The sequence below is a fragment of the Geosmithia morbida genome (genome assembly GCF_012550715.1).
Source record: "Geosmithia morbida isolate 1262 chromosome Unknown scaffold_1, whole genome shotgun sequence".
NCBI classification, from domain to species: domain Eukaryota; kingdom Fungi; phylum Ascomycota; class Sordariomycetes; order Hypocreales; family Bionectriaceae; genus Geosmithia; species Geosmithia morbida.
Window position 1 is genome coordinate 1,045,750 of NW_023336188.1, and position 18,386 is coordinate 1,064,135.

General features: G+C 59.3%; 7 protein-coding genes across 7 annotated transcripts; 3 read left to right on the forward strand and 4 right to left on the reverse strand.

Moving 5' to 3' along the window:
* Positions 1 to 630: 630 nt before the first annotated feature.
* GMORB2_1060 (epidermal growth factor receptor substrate 15) lies at positions 631 to 4,774 on the forward strand (the record flags this gene model as incomplete). The annotated part of the gene is made up of 4 exons (XM_035463042.1): positions 631 to 658; positions 766 to 917; positions 992 to 4,633; positions 4,745 to 4,774. 4 exons carry the CDS (start codon positions 631 to 633, stop codon positions 4,772 to 4,774), a joined length of 3,852 nt encoding a protein of 1,283 aa, XP_035324466.1.
* Positions 4,775 to 5,327: 553 nt separating this feature from the next.
* On the reverse strand, positions 5,328 to 7,616 carry GMORB2_1061 (exocyst complex component 3; the record flags this gene model as incomplete). Its single annotated transcript, XM_035463043.1, has 1 exon — positions 5,328 to 7,616. One exon carries the CDS (start codon positions 7,614 to 7,616, stop codon positions 5,328 to 5,330), a length of 2,289 nt encoding a protein of 762 aa, XP_035324467.1.
* Positions 7,617 to 8,325: 709 nt separating this feature from the next.
* Positions 8,326 to 9,642, reverse strand: GMORB2_1062 (Taurine catabolism dioxygenase TauD, TfdA family; the record flags this gene model as incomplete). The annotated part of the gene is made up of 2 exons (XM_035463044.1): positions 8,326 to 9,461; positions 9,531 to 9,642. 2 exons carry the CDS (start codon positions 9,640 to 9,642, stop codon positions 8,326 to 8,328), a joined length of 1,248 nt encoding a protein of 415 aa, XP_035324468.1.
* Positions 9,643 to 10,209: 567 nt separating this feature from the next.
* GMORB2_1063 (tRNA(Arg) A34 adenosine deaminase TadA) lies at positions 10,210 to 10,981 on the forward strand (the record flags this gene model as incomplete). Its single annotated transcript, XM_035463045.1, has 2 exons — positions 10,210 to 10,519; positions 10,584 to 10,981. The coding sequence occupies 2 exons, from the start codon at positions 10,210 to 10,212 to the stop codon at positions 10,979 to 10,981; spliced, it is 708 nt and encodes a 235-aa protein (XP_035324469.1).
* Positions 10,982 to 11,122: 141 nt separating this feature from the next.
* Positions 11,123 to 12,263, reverse strand: GMORB2_1064 (Isopenicillin N synthase; the record flags this gene model as incomplete). Its single annotated transcript, XM_035463046.1, has 2 exons — positions 11,123 to 12,142; positions 12,228 to 12,263. 2 exons carry the CDS (start codon positions 12,261 to 12,263, stop codon positions 11,123 to 11,125), a joined length of 1,056 nt encoding a protein of 351 aa, XP_035324470.1.
* Positions 12,264 to 12,983: 720 nt separating this feature from the next.
* Positions 12,984 to 14,998, reverse strand: GMORB2_1065 (nucleobase:cation symporter-1, NCS1 family; the record flags this gene model as incomplete). Its single annotated transcript, XM_035463047.1, has 4 exons — positions 12,984 to 13,895; positions 14,026 to 14,325; positions 14,416 to 14,759; positions 14,845 to 14,998. 4 exons carry the CDS (start codon positions 14,996 to 14,998, stop codon positions 12,984 to 12,986), a joined length of 1,710 nt encoding a protein of 569 aa, XP_035324471.1.
* Positions 14,999 to 15,894: 896 nt separating this feature from the next.
* GMORB2_1066 (uncharacterized protein) lies at positions 15,895 to 18,341 on the forward strand (the record flags this gene model as incomplete). Its single annotated transcript, XM_035463048.1, has 3 exons — positions 15,895 to 16,024; positions 16,210 to 17,042; positions 17,211 to 18,341. The coding sequence occupies 3 exons, from the start codon at positions 15,895 to 15,897 to the stop codon at positions 18,339 to 18,341; spliced, it is 2,094 nt and encodes a 697-aa protein (XP_035324472.1).
* Positions 18,342 to 18,386: the final 45 nt, after the last annotated feature.

Sequence of the window (18,386 nt, forward strand, 5' to 3'; positions counted from 1 at the left end):
ATAATATGCTATATGCATGTATGCAGTACCTTTATACCAATTAATACTGTAAATGTAATACCGTGACGTGACGTGCTTGCCTACGACGTAACCGCAGTGCAATTCGACGAATCACGGGACAAGCAGCAGCATCCACACACCTATGAGCCATCAGCCAGTACGAGTAGCAGCAGCTAAGGCAGACAGTTTCCAGAGTAGAGAGACGTACGCACGTACCTATAGCCTATATTATTAGTCCATCAGCACTGAACAGCGACAGCACCAGTAGCAGAGTGTGCCCATGCTCGTACTCCTACCACTGCACCAGCCAAAGGAAACCCTCCCTATCACCGCCATCGCTTTTTTTCGTGCCCAACCATCGGTCCTATCACGTCGTCAACACCGCACGAACGGTGCCCCATCTCCTCCTCCTCATCTATCATCGTCTTCTCCTTTCCCCCCCCCCCCCTCCTACAACTGGGCCTTCTCCCCTCCTGACGACATCATCATCCTTTTCTATGCTTGGCCGCCCCTGATACATAGCTCCACGCACGCAGACCCCGACTGTTCCGTTGCGCGTCAATAAGCCCGTCTTTTTTTCTGTTCTATTGTTTTGTTTGAGAAGCTCCCCGCGAGCTTCGTCTTGCGACCATGTCGATCGAGGCGGGCGTCGATTCAGGTAAGCGCCCTCGAGAGAAGCTTTCATCTACTTTGGAGATTCAAAACACCCGAGAAACACAAAGAACAACAACAACAACATACTAATCAAATATGCACCATCTGCAGCGGCCGCCAACCTCAACCTCAATCCAGAAGAGAAACGACTCTATGGACAGCTGTTCCGACAGGCCGATACTGGTAATGCTGGCGTCGTCACTGGCGAGGTCGCCGTCAAGTTCTTTGACAAGACACGGCTCGACTCGCGCGTCCTAGGCGAGGTAAGAAGGCCCCGATGAACATACAAACACACGTATACATGTCCCGGTTGTGACTGATAGCTTGTCTTTGATAGATTTGGCAAATCGCCGACAAGGAGAACCGTGGCTTTCTCACACCCGCAGGCTTCGGCATCGTTCTCCGTCTCATAGGCCACGCTCAGGCCGGTCGCGAACCCACCCCTGAGCTCGCCTTCCAGCCTGGCCAGCTCCCCCGATTCGATGGATTCGGCCCTCAGCCCGCGGCCTTGGGTTCGCCCCAGCCTCCCGCCGCCCTCCAGCCCCAGGGCTCTGGTAGCGCGATTCGCATCCCCCCCCTGACCCCCGACAAGGTCGCCCAGTACGCCGCCGTCTTCGAGCGCCAGCCCCTCATCAACAACACCCTTGCCGGCGACCAGGCCAAGCAGATATTCGAGAAGAGCGGCCTGCCCAATGAGATCCTCGGCCGCATATGGATGTTGGCCGACACCGAGCAGCGCGGCGCCCTCGTCCAGACCGAATTCGTCATCGCCATGCACCTCCTCACCTCGATGAAGACGGGCGCCCTGCGCGCCCTACCCAACATCCTCCCCGCCCCGCTCTACGAGGCCGCCACTCGCCGCGGCTCTCCTGTCGCCGTGGCCGCCCCGCGCCAGTCACCCTCCAACACGGGTTCCGGCATACCCGGCGTCCCCGGTGTCATTCCTCGCCAGACGACCGGCCACGCTCAGCCTCCCGGCAGCCCGCTCGGCCGCCCTCCCATCGTCGCCGCCCGCGCCGCCGGTGCCGGTCTTGGCGAGTCCGACTGGGTTGTCAACCCCGCCGACAAGGTCAAGTTCGACCAGATCTTTGCCGACCTCGACAAGGGGGCCAAGGGATTCATCACCGGCGAGGAGGCCGTGCCCTTCTTCAGCCAGTCCAACCTCGGCGAGGACGCCCTCGCCCAGATTTGGGACCTCTCAGACATCAACTCCACCGGCCAGCTTTCGCGCGAGGAGTTTGCCGTCGCCATGTTCCTGATTAGGCAACAGCGTGGCAACCGCACGATCCCGCTGCCCACCGTCCTACCCCCCAACTTCGTACCTCCCAACATGCGCGGCCCTAGGCCCCAGATGCCCCCTCAGATGACCGGCGCCGCCGGCGTCTCTGCCTACGACGCCCAGCCGGTCGCTGCGCCGGCGCCCCCGCCGCAGCCCAAGTCGGCTCTCGATGACTTGTTTGGTCTCGATTCCCCCTCGGCCAGCCCGGCCCCTCCGGTGTCTCGCGACCTGCCCGCTGGTGCCTCGGCCACCAACGACGCCGACCCCTTTTCCGGCGGTCCGTCGTCGCCCACCAGGACTGCTGCCGGGGGTGCCTCGTTCAAGCCGTTTGTGCCCACTTCTTCGTTCGGCCGTGGGCTGGCGCCTCAGCCGTCGGGTGGAAGTGGTGTCGGTAGCGGAGGTGACCTGCTCTCGGACGACGAGCCTGAGGAGACCAAGAAGATTTCCGGCGAGAGCACCGAGCTGGCCAACCTGTCTAACCAGATCAGCTCGCTGGCCAAGCAGACGCAGGAGACGCAGGGCAAGAGGACATCGACGCAAAATGACCTGAACCAGACTAACACGCAGAAGCAAAACTTTGAGCAGCGTTTGACGCAGCTGCGCGCCCTGTACGAGAAGGAGGCTGAGGAGACGCGAGCCCTCGAGGACCAGCTGCGCAAGTCTCAGCAGGAGACGAGGAAGCTGCAGAGTGATTGCATGGCGCTCGAGGGCTCTTACGCCGACGCCAGGACTCAGCACCAGGAGGTGGCCAATGCCCTGCAGGCTGACCAGCAGGAGAACGCCCGCCTCAAGGAGCGCATTCGTGGCATCAACGCCGAGATTGCCCAACTCAAGCCCCAGATCGACAAGCTCAAGTCCGAAGGCCGCCAGCAAAAAGGTCTCGTCGCCATCAACAAGAAGCAGCTCTCCACCAGCGAGGGCGAGCGCGACAAGCTCAAGGCCGAAGTCGACGAGCTCTCCAAGTTGCCCCCCGGCATCGACGACTCGGCCACCATGACGCGCGCTGCCTCCCCGCGCGCCGCCTCCCCGCGCGCCGCCTCCCCGCGCGCCGCGTCTCCACCCGTCGCCAGCCCTGCCGCCTCCACCACCAGCGGCAACAACCCCTTCTTTAGGCGCACCGCCAGTACTGACATCATGGGCGCCTTCTCCGGCTCCGCCCCTCCCTCCAGGAACGTCAACGAAGACTCCTTCGACGACGTCTTTGGCCCTCACGCCCCGGCCTCGACGGCCACCCCCCCGCCCCAGCCCACCCCCGTGTCTGCCTTCAAGCAGCAGAACACGGGCAACTCGGCTGCCAGTGGCGGTTCCGGCGCCCCCACCCCGGTCACCGCATCTCCCAGCATCAGCCGCCAGGCCACCCTCAATGTTGAGCCCCCCGCCCCTCCCGAGTCTCGCCAGATCAGTTCCAGCTTCCTGCCCTTTCCCGACCACCCTGAGTCGCTGAGCTCCTCGCGCCAAGTCTCGCCGCCGGCTTCCCGCGGCGACACCGCGTCCGCGACGACCGACTACCAGAGCCACTTCCCCGGCCCTGCTGTTGCTGCCGGAGCCGTTACCGGTGTTGCTGCCGGAGCTGCCGTTGCCACCGCTTCCTCCCCCACCACAGAAGTCCCCGGTGCCTTTCCCGGCGATGATAGCGACAAGCAGGACACGCCGAGCGGAATACCCGCCCCTGCCGACGTCACGAACCCTACTGCTGCTGATGGAGCTCCCCGCGCAGTCTCATCGTCGGACCCCTTCGCCAGCATGGACCAGGCCAAGGCTAAGGAGGATTTCGACAATGCCTTTGCGGCCTTTAGCTCCTCCAGCACCAGGGGCGCCGCCCAGGAGGGCAGCAAGCCCGGTGCCGATGCTGTCGCCAAGGGCAAGTCATTCGCCTTCGACGCCGAGTTCCCTCCTATCTCGGAGCTTCAGCGTGATGATGAGTCCGACTCGGATAGTGACGGTGGGGGTTTCGATGACGACTTCTCCCCTGCTTCGCCTGGGAACCTCAAGACGGATGCTCCTGCTCCTGCTCCTGTCCCTGCTCCTGCTCCTGCTCCTGCCGCTGGTGCTGCTTCTGCCCCCACTCGGGAGTCTGCGGACAAGTCTACCGCCGACGGCATCTTTGGCAAGACAGACACTACTGCCACCGGCGCCACTGGTAACAACAATGCTTCGTTTGATGATCTGAGTGACGACTTTGAAGGTCTCGAGGACGCCAAGGAAGGATCGGCAGACGACGACTTTGCCAACATTTCCCGCTCCGGTCTCGACGACTTCAACCCCATGTTTGACAGCCCCCCTCCTAGCCAGGCAAAGGGCGAGTCTAACCCCGCCGCCACTGCGGCTGCCGCTTCTTCAGCAGGCTTCGGTGGTAATAGCAGCGTCGCCAACGAGAGTAGCGGCGGCAGCTTCGACTTCATCTCGTCGGCTGGCAGCCAAACGCAGAAGTCCAACACGGCTGACTCGCACGATTGGGATGCCATCTTTGCCGGTCTCGACTCTTCTTCCTCCGCTGCTCCTGGCACCGCCAAGAACGATGCCACTGCCACTACTGGTGGACTGGCGGCTCCCACTGCCGAACGTCCCCCCGGTCCCGGTCGCGCTCTGACCGAGGCGGGTGAGCATGATGACCCCATGGTTAAGAGCCTCATGGATCTGGGATATTCTCGCCCTGATGCGGTTTCAGCCTTGGAAAAGTATGATTATAACCTCGAGAGGGTATGTTTCCTTTGTCCCGAATTATCCAAGAAAAACAATCAACACCCCCTTCCCCCCCCTTTCCTTGGGAATGGATAAAGGGTAGTAAATGCTGACTTTTGACATCTCCAGGCTGCCAATCACCTAGCCAACCAGTCTTGATGAATTAGCACAAACTCATGTATCCCTGTCTTTCCTCTTTTCTAATTATTTCCATTATAACTATGAGTCTAGCAAGACTTGAGTGTACGGTCTTTCGGGTTTCCTCTCTTTTATTTACTTCCTCGCCAGTTTCCTTGAGCAGCATTCTTTCAACTTTGTTGTACACAAAATACAGTCTCGACATTCTTTAAGACATATATATACTTTCCCCTCAAGCACAATGTACGTGTTACACCGCGTCGAAGGAGAGGAGAGGATGGTCATATTTTCTTCTTTTTTTCTTTGTCACCCTTGGAATAGGATGCTATCAATAATATAATATGTTTTCCCCCCCAACTCGCATAAAGATCGCTATCGTGACACCCCCCCCTTCCCACTATCTATGTACGTAAAACAAGCAAGACAATAACAGAAGATATAAGTAAGCAGAAACAAGAGATCAAAACAAGGCAGGGAAGGGGAAGGAAAGGGGTTACATAAATCAAGGCCAAGAAGGGTCTTAGGAAGAAAGAACGAGAAGGATGAACAGAAAAAGTAAAGAGTATGAAGAGATCTATTTAATCTTGCCCATTATAGTTTCCGGACCACGCTCAACATCAATCTGTGCAGCCCTGGCCTTGACGCTGTTGAGCATAGACCTGTCAAAGTCGTCCCTGCTTCGAAGCACAGACTCGACCCAGGTGATTTGCAGATCCCAGTACTTGACCTTGAAGTCGGCAAAGGTGTCGGGGACGTTGTCCTTGTCGGCGGTGAGGAGCTGGAGGAAGGGCTCTGTGACGCGCCAGGTCTGCTTGATGGAGGCGGCGACCTCCTGACCGGGCAGGCCGCTGGAGAAGAAGTCGAAGGCGACGGAGATGTCGTCGAACAGCTTGTCCTGGAAGGGGTCGACGCGGCGGAAGCGGGCGCCCTTGTTGCGGACGGATGACAGGTAGCGGATCAGGAGCTCGTCGGCGAAGATCTCGACGAAGATGTCGACGAGGGAATGGTGCAGGACCTGGCGGTAGTCGTTGACGTACTCCTCGAAAGTCACCACCATCTGCTTCATGGCGGTGCTGGTGTACCACCTCGGGGTGAAGAAGTCGGGCATGACGGCGCGGAAGTCGACGGCAAAGATGAGATGGGAGAAGCGTGTCATGCACCAGGTGCTGAAGTCGACGTAGCCGTCGCGCAGGTTGGCTATCTCGTTGTCGGCGCGCTCCGCGTAGGCCGGCGTGACGTGCGGCTCGAACGTGGCCCGGAAGCTGGTCAGGTAGCCCGGCCGGTTCTCCTCCTCGTTGTCATCGATGCAGGCGATCTGGTCGTTGGCCGTGGCCACCAACCAGTCCTGCAGGGCCTGAAAGCCCTCGAGATCGTCGCCGCCCGAGGACGCAGCTGACTCGTACCGCACCGCCTCGTCCTCCAGCATGGCCTGCCACGACCGCTGACGCTCCTGGAGCCGCGCGAGCATGGCGCCGATGACGCCCTCGACAACGTCCGCCCGCTGCGAGTTGGCCGCCGTCTCCACCTGCTCGCGCAACATGCGCCACAGCGGCGCCAAGTTCTTGGTCCGGAAGTAGCCGTACTCGTCCTGGTCCAGGTTCGGCCCGGCCTCGGGCCCGCCCGACGCCCGCCCCGCAAAGTCGCGCTGCTCCTGCGCGAAGATGCGGTCGATCCACTCATCTAGGAACTTGATGATGAGCTGCCGGAAGTCGCGCACCAGCTCCGCCTCGCGATTGTCGATGACATGCGGTGAAAGGTCGTCCTGGCTAATCCCCAGCTTGGCCATCTTCTTGTAGTACTTTTCCGGGAACCCGATGATCTCCAGCGTGTGCGCCGAGCTCGTGTCCGGATCGTCCACCGTCGCCACCAGGAAGTCGTGCATCAGCTGATGGTAGATGTCGGCGTACGTCTTGGCAATATGCCACCGCTTGGGCACCAGCGGCGTCATACCCACCCGCACCACGTTGAGGTCGTTGAAGAACCATTTCATCGACTTCTCCAGCATGTCCGGGTCGTCGAGGAACTCTTCGCGCGCCTGCTCCAGCTGCTGCTCCGCGCTGAGCCGGATCGCCTGCAGGAACTTGTCCTTGTAGCCGCGCACCTTCTTGGCGCCGCCCGTGATGGCCTGGAAGCGCACCGCCATGTCCTTGTGGTCCTTGAGCGCGTCCTGTAGCGCCTCGACGCGCTCGTCGCTCCTCTCCTCGGCGTCCATGACGAGGGCAAACCGCACCACCAGCCCGTTGTTGTCCTCGACCACGAGGTTGATAAGGTTGAGCGCCAGCAGGCCCACGTGCTCGTCAAACCACTCGATCGTGTCGTCCAGCCGCGCAAAGTAGTCCTCGAGCGTCGACCCGTACCCCGGGTCTTCGGCCCGCTTGATCTGCTCCATGGCGTCGTCGCGGATGTTGCGCAGCTCCGTCAGCTCGTAGTGGCATGGCAGGAGGTTGGGCATGTTCTCTCGGTCCGCGTCGTCTTCCTGCAGCATGCGCTCCGCCACCGACAGTCGGTCGTTGAAGGTCTCGAGGTTACGCCGCATTGTCTCTACCGCCCCGAAGTTGCGGTGCGCCTGCGACACCAGGTTGATGCTGGCGAAGTCCCGGATCATGTCCTGCGACTCCGAGCACAGCACGTCAATCTTCATCATCTCGTCCTTGATCGCCTGCACCGTCTTCTGCCCGTCGCTCAGCCCTGTCATGCCCGATTGCGTCAGCTCGAGCTGCTCCCGGAGCCCGCTCCGCAGCTGTGCGTCCACTGCGCTCTTCTTGCGCGAGAACTCCATCTTGAGCGCCGGTATCTTGTCCAGGTCGTCCGGGTGCCGTAGCAGCTCCGAGAGCTTGGGTGTTGGTGAATCGTTGTCGTCCATGATTGTGTGTGTGTATGGGGGGGGGGGGGGGGGGGGGGGGGGGATGTTGGTGGTTTGCAAGGGAAGAGAGTCGAGATCAACGTTGGACCATGATTGTTGGACCAGGACTAAATCCGTTCGCGACGCTACGTGTCTGTAACACGGGTGCGTCGCGAATCAAAACGGGAGAGGGGGAGAGAGGGAGAGAGGGTATCTGTTTGGCTTGTAGCTATGAATGTCGGATGCTCGAACCTCATACAGCGTGTTTCCTTGATTGCTCCGTCTTGGAAGTGGCGGTACGTACTCTAATGGCGGGGCTCGGCTCCCCGTTAGTCCGATAAATGCCACTAACGGTACGTACGGTTTATATGGACTTAGGGTTATTGCCAAGCATCGGCCTCTTCCCCATCCTACATATACATACATCACCACTGCTATCTCTATTGTTATATATAGAAAACAACACTCTCATATACTGGGCTGGGGACATTCTGATACTATCTTGACAGGCAAGCACTGAGCATCCAAAGCAACAGATCTCGGTCTCTGTCGTAGACAACGCTAGGGCACCAACGACGCGAGAGCAGCAGCATAGTCAACTGCATACAACTGAACCTTGCAGGTCTAATCAGAATTGGACTTCACGGCTGTGAAGGTGAGGGGTGAATTCATTCGCCGCTGCTACGCTCAAAATCCCTTCTCGTCGACCATATTTCCGACCATCTTACACTCATGCCGCCACCGGAATGGAGAACAGGCCTATCGGACCCTTGCTCGCACCGATGTTGGCCTGGTGCATGGACCTGGGCCCAAACGAATCCGGATAGTCGACAGCCGTATGAAACATCTGGTAGTTGGCCCATATGACCATGTCGCCCTCTTCGGTACGGGGAAGCATGATGTACTCCGGCTTAAGCACCCTCTCCTGGATAGGCTTGAGCCACTTGCGGATCTCGACCACGTCGTCAACCACGGTGGGCTCTTCGTCCAACGACTTGCGCAGGTGCATCTTGCGCACGCACATGCCATGCACCATGAAGGCTCTCTCGCCCGTCACAGGGTTGACCCAGACCATGGGGTACCTCTTCACCTTGGCCTCGTCGTACTCACCTAGGTCCTCCAGCGACTTCTCCTTACCCTCGGACGCGACGCCGAGACCGTTGGGGGAGCCTCTGCACGCGCTCATCCAGAGATATGGCATCGGCGCGTACTCGACCCACGAGTGGTCGGCGAGGACCTTCTCCTCGGCCGTCATGAGCTCGTAGCACTGCACATTGGAAAAGAAGGCCGTCAGCCCAGGCTCAACCTCCATGGCCTGCCCGCTACCGTCGTCCCAGTGGATAGTGACGTTGGGGCTCGTCGGCCGCTTGAGGCACCGGAGTGTTGTGAACCAGGCTGGGTCGCGATCGTACAGCGGTGCGTCGAGATGCCAGCGCTGGAAGCGCGTGTGACCCTTGGCAAACTCTTCCGCCGGCAGTTCGGTGACGTGCCAGTCATGCGATAATGGCTTCGTGACTGTCTTGTCAAGCAGGCCATAGTGGTCTGCTCCCTGGTATCCCTTACCGATGAGACGAACATTTTCGGCTCCAGGTATCCCGTGTACATCGCGGCTTTTCTGTCTCCCCGAAGTGTCAGTCGCCGTACCCGTGCTATGGAGGACGGGGTCCGTTTTCGTGAGACTGACCGCGAGAAGGCCCCCCTGCTTGTTAAAGGTCGATAGGGAACCGTGCGAATGGACCTGTGGCGCTTCGGGGTCCCATCGCGTGACTAGCTCCCACTGCTTGATCGGCTGCAGGTCCCTTTGACCCTTGACAACGACGACCTTGTGCCTCCAGACGGCCTCCTTGAGGGCCTGAACATCGGCATCTGAGAATGCAGACACGCACACATCAGAGCTGGGTTTAGAGAGGAATCATGGGCAATACCTGAACTGACCGGCAATGTTGTTGAGATCAAGACCTTGGACAACGGCACCAAAGTTAGTCTTCTTGCCCGCCTCCACGGGCATCGGTTCAATTTGGAAACTGGGACCCGAAAGCGAATTCATCACGACGGCGTCTGACGATGGAGGCTGGATGCTGCGGTACCGAGACTAATGAGAACTAGCAGTGTTCAAATATCGACGTTTTCTTTATTCCCAAATATCCTAAGCCACGATCCTAACAGCAAACGCCTCTAAGGATGGCTGATTGGGGATTTAATACATTGACCACAGCGCTATTACCATTCTGTTGCCCGCAGTTGGCCAGATGCTTGTCAATCATAAGCGACTCCCGTCATTATCAGTGAACCCCCACTTCGGGACCGAGCCTCGGGCCACCCCACAACGGTCATCTTATCAACGGCTCTGGCTATTCCCCAATTGCTGACCGAATTTCCCTCCGCTGTACTAAGCATGCAGAGCCAGCCTTCCGACATGGATAGCACGGAGAAGGACACAAGCGCATACTCCGAGTGGATACTGAGCGTGATGATATATATCGGGAGGCAGTCCCCTCTGGATCGAAAGGGGGCCAAAAACAACTTTCAGCTTTGATCTCTTCTTGACCACTCCGTGTGAAAAAAAAAGAAAAAAAAACAAAGAGGATAAAACAAAGAAAGCAGACGCTGTACCATGTTTTCCCGCATGGCAGCCGTTGCTGTCTTTGCTGTTTCCCTCCTGCTGTCGGCCCCCGTGGCATCGGCCCATCAGGTAGGCGGCATGGTCGTGGCCGACTCGACCCTCACCATCAACGATGTCCCCTTCGCCACACGGGCGTACTGGATGCGCAAGGCCAACGAGGCCCTCTTCACAGTGACGGGGTCCGCATGCCCGTTTGCGGCCTTTGGAACCGTCATTGTGAACCACACGGCCTCGACGGACGGCGAGCTGGTCTGCATTGGAGCCAATTACAAGAGCATCGTTGGCAACCCGACATTGCACGGTAAGGCACTGCCCTCCCTCCCCTCTGCACTGCCAGCAAGGTGAATTGACTGTGTGTGATGCAGGCGAAATGGCCGCCATTTCCAACTGCACCAAGATCCTGACGGACCCAAATGGTCCCTACAACCTGACAGCCGCCGAAGCCCAAGAGGCCTTTGCCGACCTGTCGCTGTACACCAATGCCGAGAGCTGCCCTATGTGCGCCTCGGGGATCCAGTGGTCCGGCTTCAGAGAGTACATATACGGGTCTAGCATCGAAACGCTCATACAGAAGGGCTGGAGTCAGATCCGCATACCCTCCATTGACGTGTTTCGGCAGTCGTTTGATCTGGGCGGTTCGCCGAGGCTCTTGGCTGAGGTGCTCACCAACGAGACGGACCCGTACTTTTTCTGGCAGTATGACCCGGACTATGCTTGCCCCAAGGGATGCAAGAGGGTCACAGGTGTATGTTCCGATGAGTGAACACATAGTCGATCTAAGAGAGGGGGCGTATACAGGAGCAAGGTACATATATATAAGATGTATACAAATCTTGAATTTCATGTTTTCTGAGTACCATCACTATCGTTCCAACAAAGATAAAAGCCGGGGGGGGAGGGGAGATCAAGCAACCGTCCCGGCCGGAATGACCTTATCCATTGCGGCAGCGGCCGCCTCCCTCTTCCTCTTGGCCTCCTCCTCGGCCTGAAGCTTAGCCTGCAGAGCGGTGAACTGGACCTTCATAGCCTTTGCATTGAACTCCTCGCCCGTGACGGCGGGGTACTTCTTGAGCGGGCCCTGGATGATGGTATCCTTGGAGGGCTGGTTGAAGAAGGCGATGCTGTACCTCTCGTCGTAGTTGTCACCCTCCTCGCAGGGAGCCTTGACACGATGCAGGGTGCTCTTGAAGCGATCGTCGGACCAGCTCATGAGGAGGTCGCCGATGTTGCAGACGATGCTGCCAGGGACGAAGTCGACCTTGGTCCACGCCTCGTTGCCGGAGGCCCACTCGGTGACGACCTCGCGGCCGGGGCAGATCTCCAGGCCGGACTGGCCCTCTCGCTGGAACAGCAGAGTCAGCAGGTCCCAGTCTGCGTGGGCGCCAGCGCGGTGGTAGACCTGGCCGTCGCCGCCGCCGCTAGGGCGCGGGGTCTCGAAGTAGTGCAGCAGCCGCAGCACGCTCTGGCAGTTGGGCTTGGTCACGTCGTGGGCGCGAACGAAGAAGTCGTCCGGGAAGCCGAGCCCGCGTGCGAAGCAGATCATCAGCTTCTCCGACACGCCCTGGACAAGGTGCATGAAGGACCAGCTCTGGTCGTGAAAGCCCGGGCAGGCATCCTCGCTGATCCACATGCCCTTCATGTGCTCGCCGAACTGCAGCTGGTACGACTCTTTCTGGTCGGCGGCGCCAGTTGACGGCCGGATCTGAGACTTGTGCTCCCACCCGACGTTGTTGGGGTTCCAGGCAACCGTGCTCTTGGTCTCGTTGGGCAGCGCGAAGAAGCGTTCTGACATGGCGAACATGGAATCAATCTGCTCGGTTGTCACGCCATGATCCACGATGGCGAAGAAGCCCACCTGCTCGGCTGCCGTGACGAGCTGCTCTGTGATTTCGTCCACGCGTGACTCGAAGTTGGCCAGGGAGATCTGGTTGACTATCGTGTCAGTTGGTCTTTCTGGGAAGAGAGAGAGAGAGAGAGAGAGAGCATGTGTCGCTTGTTCTCCGTCTTACCTGGGGAATAGGCCTATCCTCGTACTTGGTCGCCATGATGTTTGATGTGGATTTTGAGAGTCTTGTAGTATCGGGTGCTTTGTAAGTTTCTTGAGGTTTCTGAAATCGAGAAATCGAGGATGTGAGGAACACAATCGGACGAAGGTCGCGTATTCATAAAGGAGTTGCTTGTTCAAGAAAGACTAACGTTCTTCGGGGAACCGCCGCCGATAAAATTTGCTGGTGGCTTCGAACCGTTCCAACCATCCTTCGGGCGAATCGATGGTCGGCAACCTCGCCCGAAGGCAGCCTACTCTCCATGTAACATGGACTTACACATCGGTCCCGCGTTGATGGTGTCGTAGTCTTCGCGATAAGAGAGCGGGGAAGTTCGGCCGAGGTGCCGATGCACTATCACCCTCGGCCGATGCACTGTATACATGTACGTGGGTATCTGGATAGGATCTATTTCCGAGGGCCATCTAGGATAAAATGAGTCTAGATACGTCGGATAGTCTTTTTTGGAAATTCCTCAGTCTCAATTGGTTGCAATATGATTACACGTAGTCGGGTGCAACTGGCTAGACGTAAAAAAAATTAAAATTGTACGGTTCATGGTTGCATGTGCAAAACGGCCGGATACAGGACCACAACTAACAGACTAGGGACACAGCTCGAGATTTATCGAATACACATGTAGTCACATTAATTCTATGGCTATCTCTTCTCTGCCGCCTACTTTGATAACGACGTTGATCCGACGTCTCCTCCTCTGCACTACAGTTCTCTGGCCAACGGAGACTCTGCCACCTTACCGCCGTCCTTCTCGCCCGTGGTGTTTCCGCTCTCGACATCATTAGCCTCGACACCGTGGATGGCACTGTAATCGCCACCCGGTACAGTCACCGGCACGAGCGTCTCCTCTGCGGGGAAGAGGTAGTTGAGAAGCCAATAGAGGAACAGGGAGGTGATGTATCCGTAGAGCCAGTTGAAGGCGAACAGGTGCTTGAGCCCTTCGTTGAGCGGAACATTCTGGGGGGTGACCTTGTTGCCCAGGGCCGGCAGGAGCGGGACTATGACGACGATGTTGATGACCAGGGCGCGCCAGTTGACGCCGAATCGGCCGAAGCGGTAGATGCCATGGGGGTCGTACAGGGCGGGCACGTCAAGCTTCCTCTTCTTGACGAGCCAGTAGTCTGCCGTGAGCAGGCCGGCGATGGGGGCCATGAAGATTGCGTAGGCGGACATGAAGTTGAGGAAGGCGGTGGCCGAGCTCATGATGATCCAGGGGCAGAGGGCCCAGCCGCCGAACAGGGCGACGAAGATGGTCCCCCGCCGGATGTTGAACCACTTGGGGGCGAGGGTGGTGACGTCGTTGGCGAACGAGATGGCGTTGGCGCTGATGTTGACGCTGATCTGCGCCAGCAGCCAGATGGCCGCGCAGAAGAAGGCGGCGGCGCGACCTCCCGGGTTGTCCTGCCACTTGTTGATGATGTCGATGGGGTCCCAGAGCGTCTCGCCCCAGATCTCGCGCGACGCGCTGGCGGATACGACGCCAAAGACGCCCATGAGTGTCTTGAGGATAGGGATAAAGGGCAGCTGCCACCACGGGGCCGACCTGTCTTTGCTGAAGCGGGAGAAGTCGGAGATGTTGACTGCCAGCGTGCTATAGCTTCCCGTCACTGCTGTCTGGAATGAGAAGGGAGGGGAGAGTTAAGCCAGAGGATCAAGGGAGAAGTAATTTTTTTTTTTCAAGATGAGAATAAGAATAAAGGAGGCGTGTAGACAATGATCTCTCATCAAGGGGGGTTGTACATACCAGGTTAGATAGCCACAGCCAAGACCGAGCAGACCCAGATACCGACCCAGGTGCGTTGAAGAAGTGGCTCCCCCCGCCGGCTTTGACGGAGATCCAGACGACCATGGCGATACACATGGGAATGGTCAAGACAGCCTTTACGTTGAACAGGTAATTGAGCTTGTGGGTCGGTATCAGGAGCAGGGGGAACTGGAGGAGCCAGTAGATGAGGTACGAGCACATGCCCTGGGACGAGACGCCAATGCTGGCGGGCAAGTGGTTGGGGACGTCCGCATAGCTGGGCCAGATGGCCAGTATCATCTGCATCGAGTGTCAGCGCGGGGGACGGTCGGCACATGCGTGTACGGCCGGTTCAGCGGAAGGGGGCCGTCTCTTCATCGAGAGCCTTACAGCAGTGACGCAGTTTCCCCCAGCAGCACTCTGCACGCCAAACCAGAACAGGGCGAGGACTCCGCGACTGATGATGCAGAAGTAGCTGAGCCAGTAGCCGTAGCTCGCCCTCGCCGCGATGGGGAACGGGATGTGCAGGTCGGCGCCGATGCACCCGTTGAGGACGGTGGGGATGGCGTTGCAGATGCCGGCGACGAGCACGATGAGGATGGCGTCCGTCGCCGAGAGGCCGGTGGCGACTATGCTCGACGCTGTGCTCCATGCCGAGATGGTGGCCAGGTCGCTGTACCAGTACGTGAGGAAGGACCACTTGTTCCAGGTGAGGAGCTCCGGGGGCACAGGGTCTGTTGGCATCGATGGAAGCAATGGTCAGCTGTATTCCGGTGGACTGGCTCGGACCGCGCAGACATGGACTGGGAAGGGGCCAACCTTGATCAGCATTCGTCCAGACACCCGGCGGAGCAATGCTGCTATCCTGCTTCGGAAGAGCCCAGCTTCCGGGCTCGGTGAGCCGTAGCTTGGTCTTGTCGACAATGTGGCTGGCCTTGGCCCGGCCTCGTTGACGGAGGTTTTGCAAGTCCATGGCTCAATGCTATGACGGACAACAGTAGACAACGACGGGGGAGGGGGGTAGCAAGCAATTCGCTGGAATCCTCGAGGTTCGACGACATCACGTCTCCTGTCCCTGGGGACCCCGGTGCTATCTATGTAAATGTAGTCTGTACATCACATACGCGCAACGGGATAGTTCCGACGGGAGGGGCCTCGACAACCGTGGCGACGGCCAAGACCGTGATAGTGATAGTGGATGTCCCCCGTCCGTCCATGATAGAGAGGCATGGCCTATCGTTTGTCGTCAGCGCGAGTCAGACGGGGTCAGATCCCGGTCGGCACTGATAATATCATGTACCATGTATCCATGGGGAAGGCTGATAAGTTGCCGGGGGGCATAATGGATCTGAGCCTGATGTACATCGTATAAGGTCGATGCGATAACGCCAGGGTTACATACGCCCATGTCGTTTCCACCCCACGCTTATCAGGAGCTTACATCGCCAAGCACACATGTATATTTTATTCATGACCAGTACCGAGCGTACCAGTACGGTGGAATTCGTTTGCAATCTTCCGAGCCTACCCCGGAAGGTGAGAAGTTGCCAGTCAACGTCCCAATGTTTCGCGTACGTAATGATACACGGTAGTTTTCGTAGCTTCGACTTCGTACCATCAGAATGGCCACATATCCATTGGTGTCGATAGTCACAAGCACATTTCCGTAAATGGCATTAGGAGCCGTAGGAGCAATACGAGCAGCACTGTGTACTTTGCACTACCGCCTTCCCACACCAAATCAAGAAGATCTCGGTCGCATCCGCGCAGCAGCCTCGGGCTTCGGGTCACCATCTTCTCATCATCTCACCATCCCCAGACTCGTTCCATACTCACTCGAACCTCAGTGGACTGGAATGAAATTAGAACATGTCTCCAGACGGACTGCGCATCCGCCTCGCCTGCGCCGCCTGCACCCGCCGCAAGGTCAAGTGCTCCAAGACGGTGCCCTGCACCAACTGTGTCCGGAGGTGCGCCACCAGCAGTCCCGTAATCTCGGGTTTGAGCAGACCCTGTTTCTAATTCCTTCCCTGGGCTAGCATAGACGCGAGCAAGAAACCTGTGCAACGGGAGCCGGTTCCATCTCGCCGGACGCCGGACGGAGCGTACACGCAGCATCAGCCGCCGCACCTAGCTCGGCATCACAACCGAGGTCGGGGTCGGCCGGGCATGCTGACCGGACAGACGAAGTCGACGGATTGAAACTCAGAATCATGGAGCTCGAGGCTAAGCTCCGATACACCTCGCCCATATCTCAGCCTTCACCGTCCGGCCGGACCGCGGTACCGCCGGCGGAAGAGGAAGTCGACGACGACGGCGGCGACGACCATGATGGCGACGACCGTGATGGCGACGACAATGATGGCGACGACCCCCGAGACGACGACCCGCGCCGTGACTCGGTCGCCGAGGATGCCGCCTCCATACTCGAGTTCCTGGCGTGGGGACGGAGGAAGAACCCCGAGAGCGTGTGCCGCCCCGCGACGTCACCCGAGGCCGTCTCCAGGGATATCCCCATGCACCCGGAATTCGCAGACACGTCCGCCGCCGCCGAGCATGAGCACGGCCACATCCCGTCCACCGCGGTCCTGCAGCTCCTCCTGCCCGACCAGCGACGGGTGTGGCAGCTGGTGGACTGGCACTCGCGCTGCCTCCTGTGGTACCACTGCTCGTACTACGCGCCCACGCTCCGACGGCAGCTCTCGGCTTTCTACTCGCAGCACGGCGGCCGCGTGTCGGACCCGGGGGTGGACCTGCAGTGGGTAGCGTTCCTGTTCGCCGTGCTGGCGGGGACCATGGCCTGCGTGCCCGGCGCGACGGCCTCGCTCTGGGGCTACCGCGACGCCGAGAGGGAGACGCTGTCGACGAGGTGGCTCCAGGCCAGCATCGGCTGCCTGGAGCGCGCCGACTACGCGGCCAACCACTCGATCCTGTCGGTCCAGGCCATCGCCACGCTGACCGTGTCGGCCCACATGCTGGGCTTCTCCAACCAGCAGTCCATCTACCTCGCCGCCGCAGTGCGGATAGCCCAGAGCCTGGGACTTCACAGGTTAGCGACGACGACGGGCGACAGCAGGCCAGGTAGCGGCAGCGGCAGCAGGAGCGGCAGCAGGAGCGGCAGCAGGAGCGGCAGCTTCGCGGAGAGGGAGGCCGGCCGGCGCGTGTGGGCCCAGCTATGTATACAGGACTGGTTCAACCTCCCCTTCTCGGAGACGTACCTGATCAACCCGCTATACTCTCGGACCGAGATGCCCTGGAACTGCCATGACCACGACCACGGCGACGACGACATTGCTGAGCCATCTGTGACGCGGCTGGACGAGAGCATCCCGACGGTGACGAGCTTCTCCCGGTTCCGGTGCTCCATCGCCGCCATCCTCCCCCGTCTGCAGGACGACCTGGAGTCGTGCAACACCCCCTTCACGCGGTACGAGCAGATCGTCAAGTACGACAGACAGCTGCGGACTCTCGCGACGGCGGGGCGGCCGCCCTTCCTCTCCAACGGGCCCATGCGCGCCGACTGGCCCGCATGGGTGCCCTGGGCGCGGCGGGCCCTGGCCATATCGTCGTCGCACAAGATCATCATGATCCACCGCTCCTTCCTGTCCGAGAGCTTCACCAACCCGGCCTTCGCCTTCACGCGGCGCACGTGCCTGGCCGCCGCCAAGACGATCATCAAGGAGTACAAGTGCGTCGTCGACGAGGGCGGAGACGGGGACGGGGACGCCGGGCCCGTCATCTGGGTCCACCAGGCCTTCTCCGTCGCCGCCGCCATCATCCTGGTACTCGACATGTTTCACCGCGACCCCGACAGCGATGTCGAGGTCCCCGAGCACAGACGTCTAGTGGAGGACGTCATCAGGATCCTCAGGACGTGTCGCAACAGCTCGGTCGCCGTGAGGGGCGTCAGACTGCTGTGCCGTCTGCTCGAGGAAACGGCTAGAGTCGGTGGCAGCGGTGGCAGCGGTGGCTGTAGTGGAGGAGGAGGAGGAGGAGGAGCTCGAAAGAAGCGCAAGGCAGATGATTGTGGTGGTGGACAGGGCCCAGCAGCAGCAGCTCACAAGAGACGTCGAGGGTTCGACGTCGACGCCTTTGTCAAGTCTTTCTGCCGAGAGCAGGAGCAGGAAGAGCAGGCCGGGACAGCTCCGCAGGCGCAGGGGACACCGACGGCCATGATGGAGCAGCCATCGCTGACGACGGCACTCATGCAGTCGTCGATGCCGACCGATACCTTTCCTGACGTGGACTGTTTCGACTCGAGTGGGAGTGTTGAGAATCTGCTGTATCTCGCCAATCACGATGTTTTCTCATTTTGACGGCTGGATGGATTTTGACGGCTAAAATAAAAGTCCAGTTTTCTT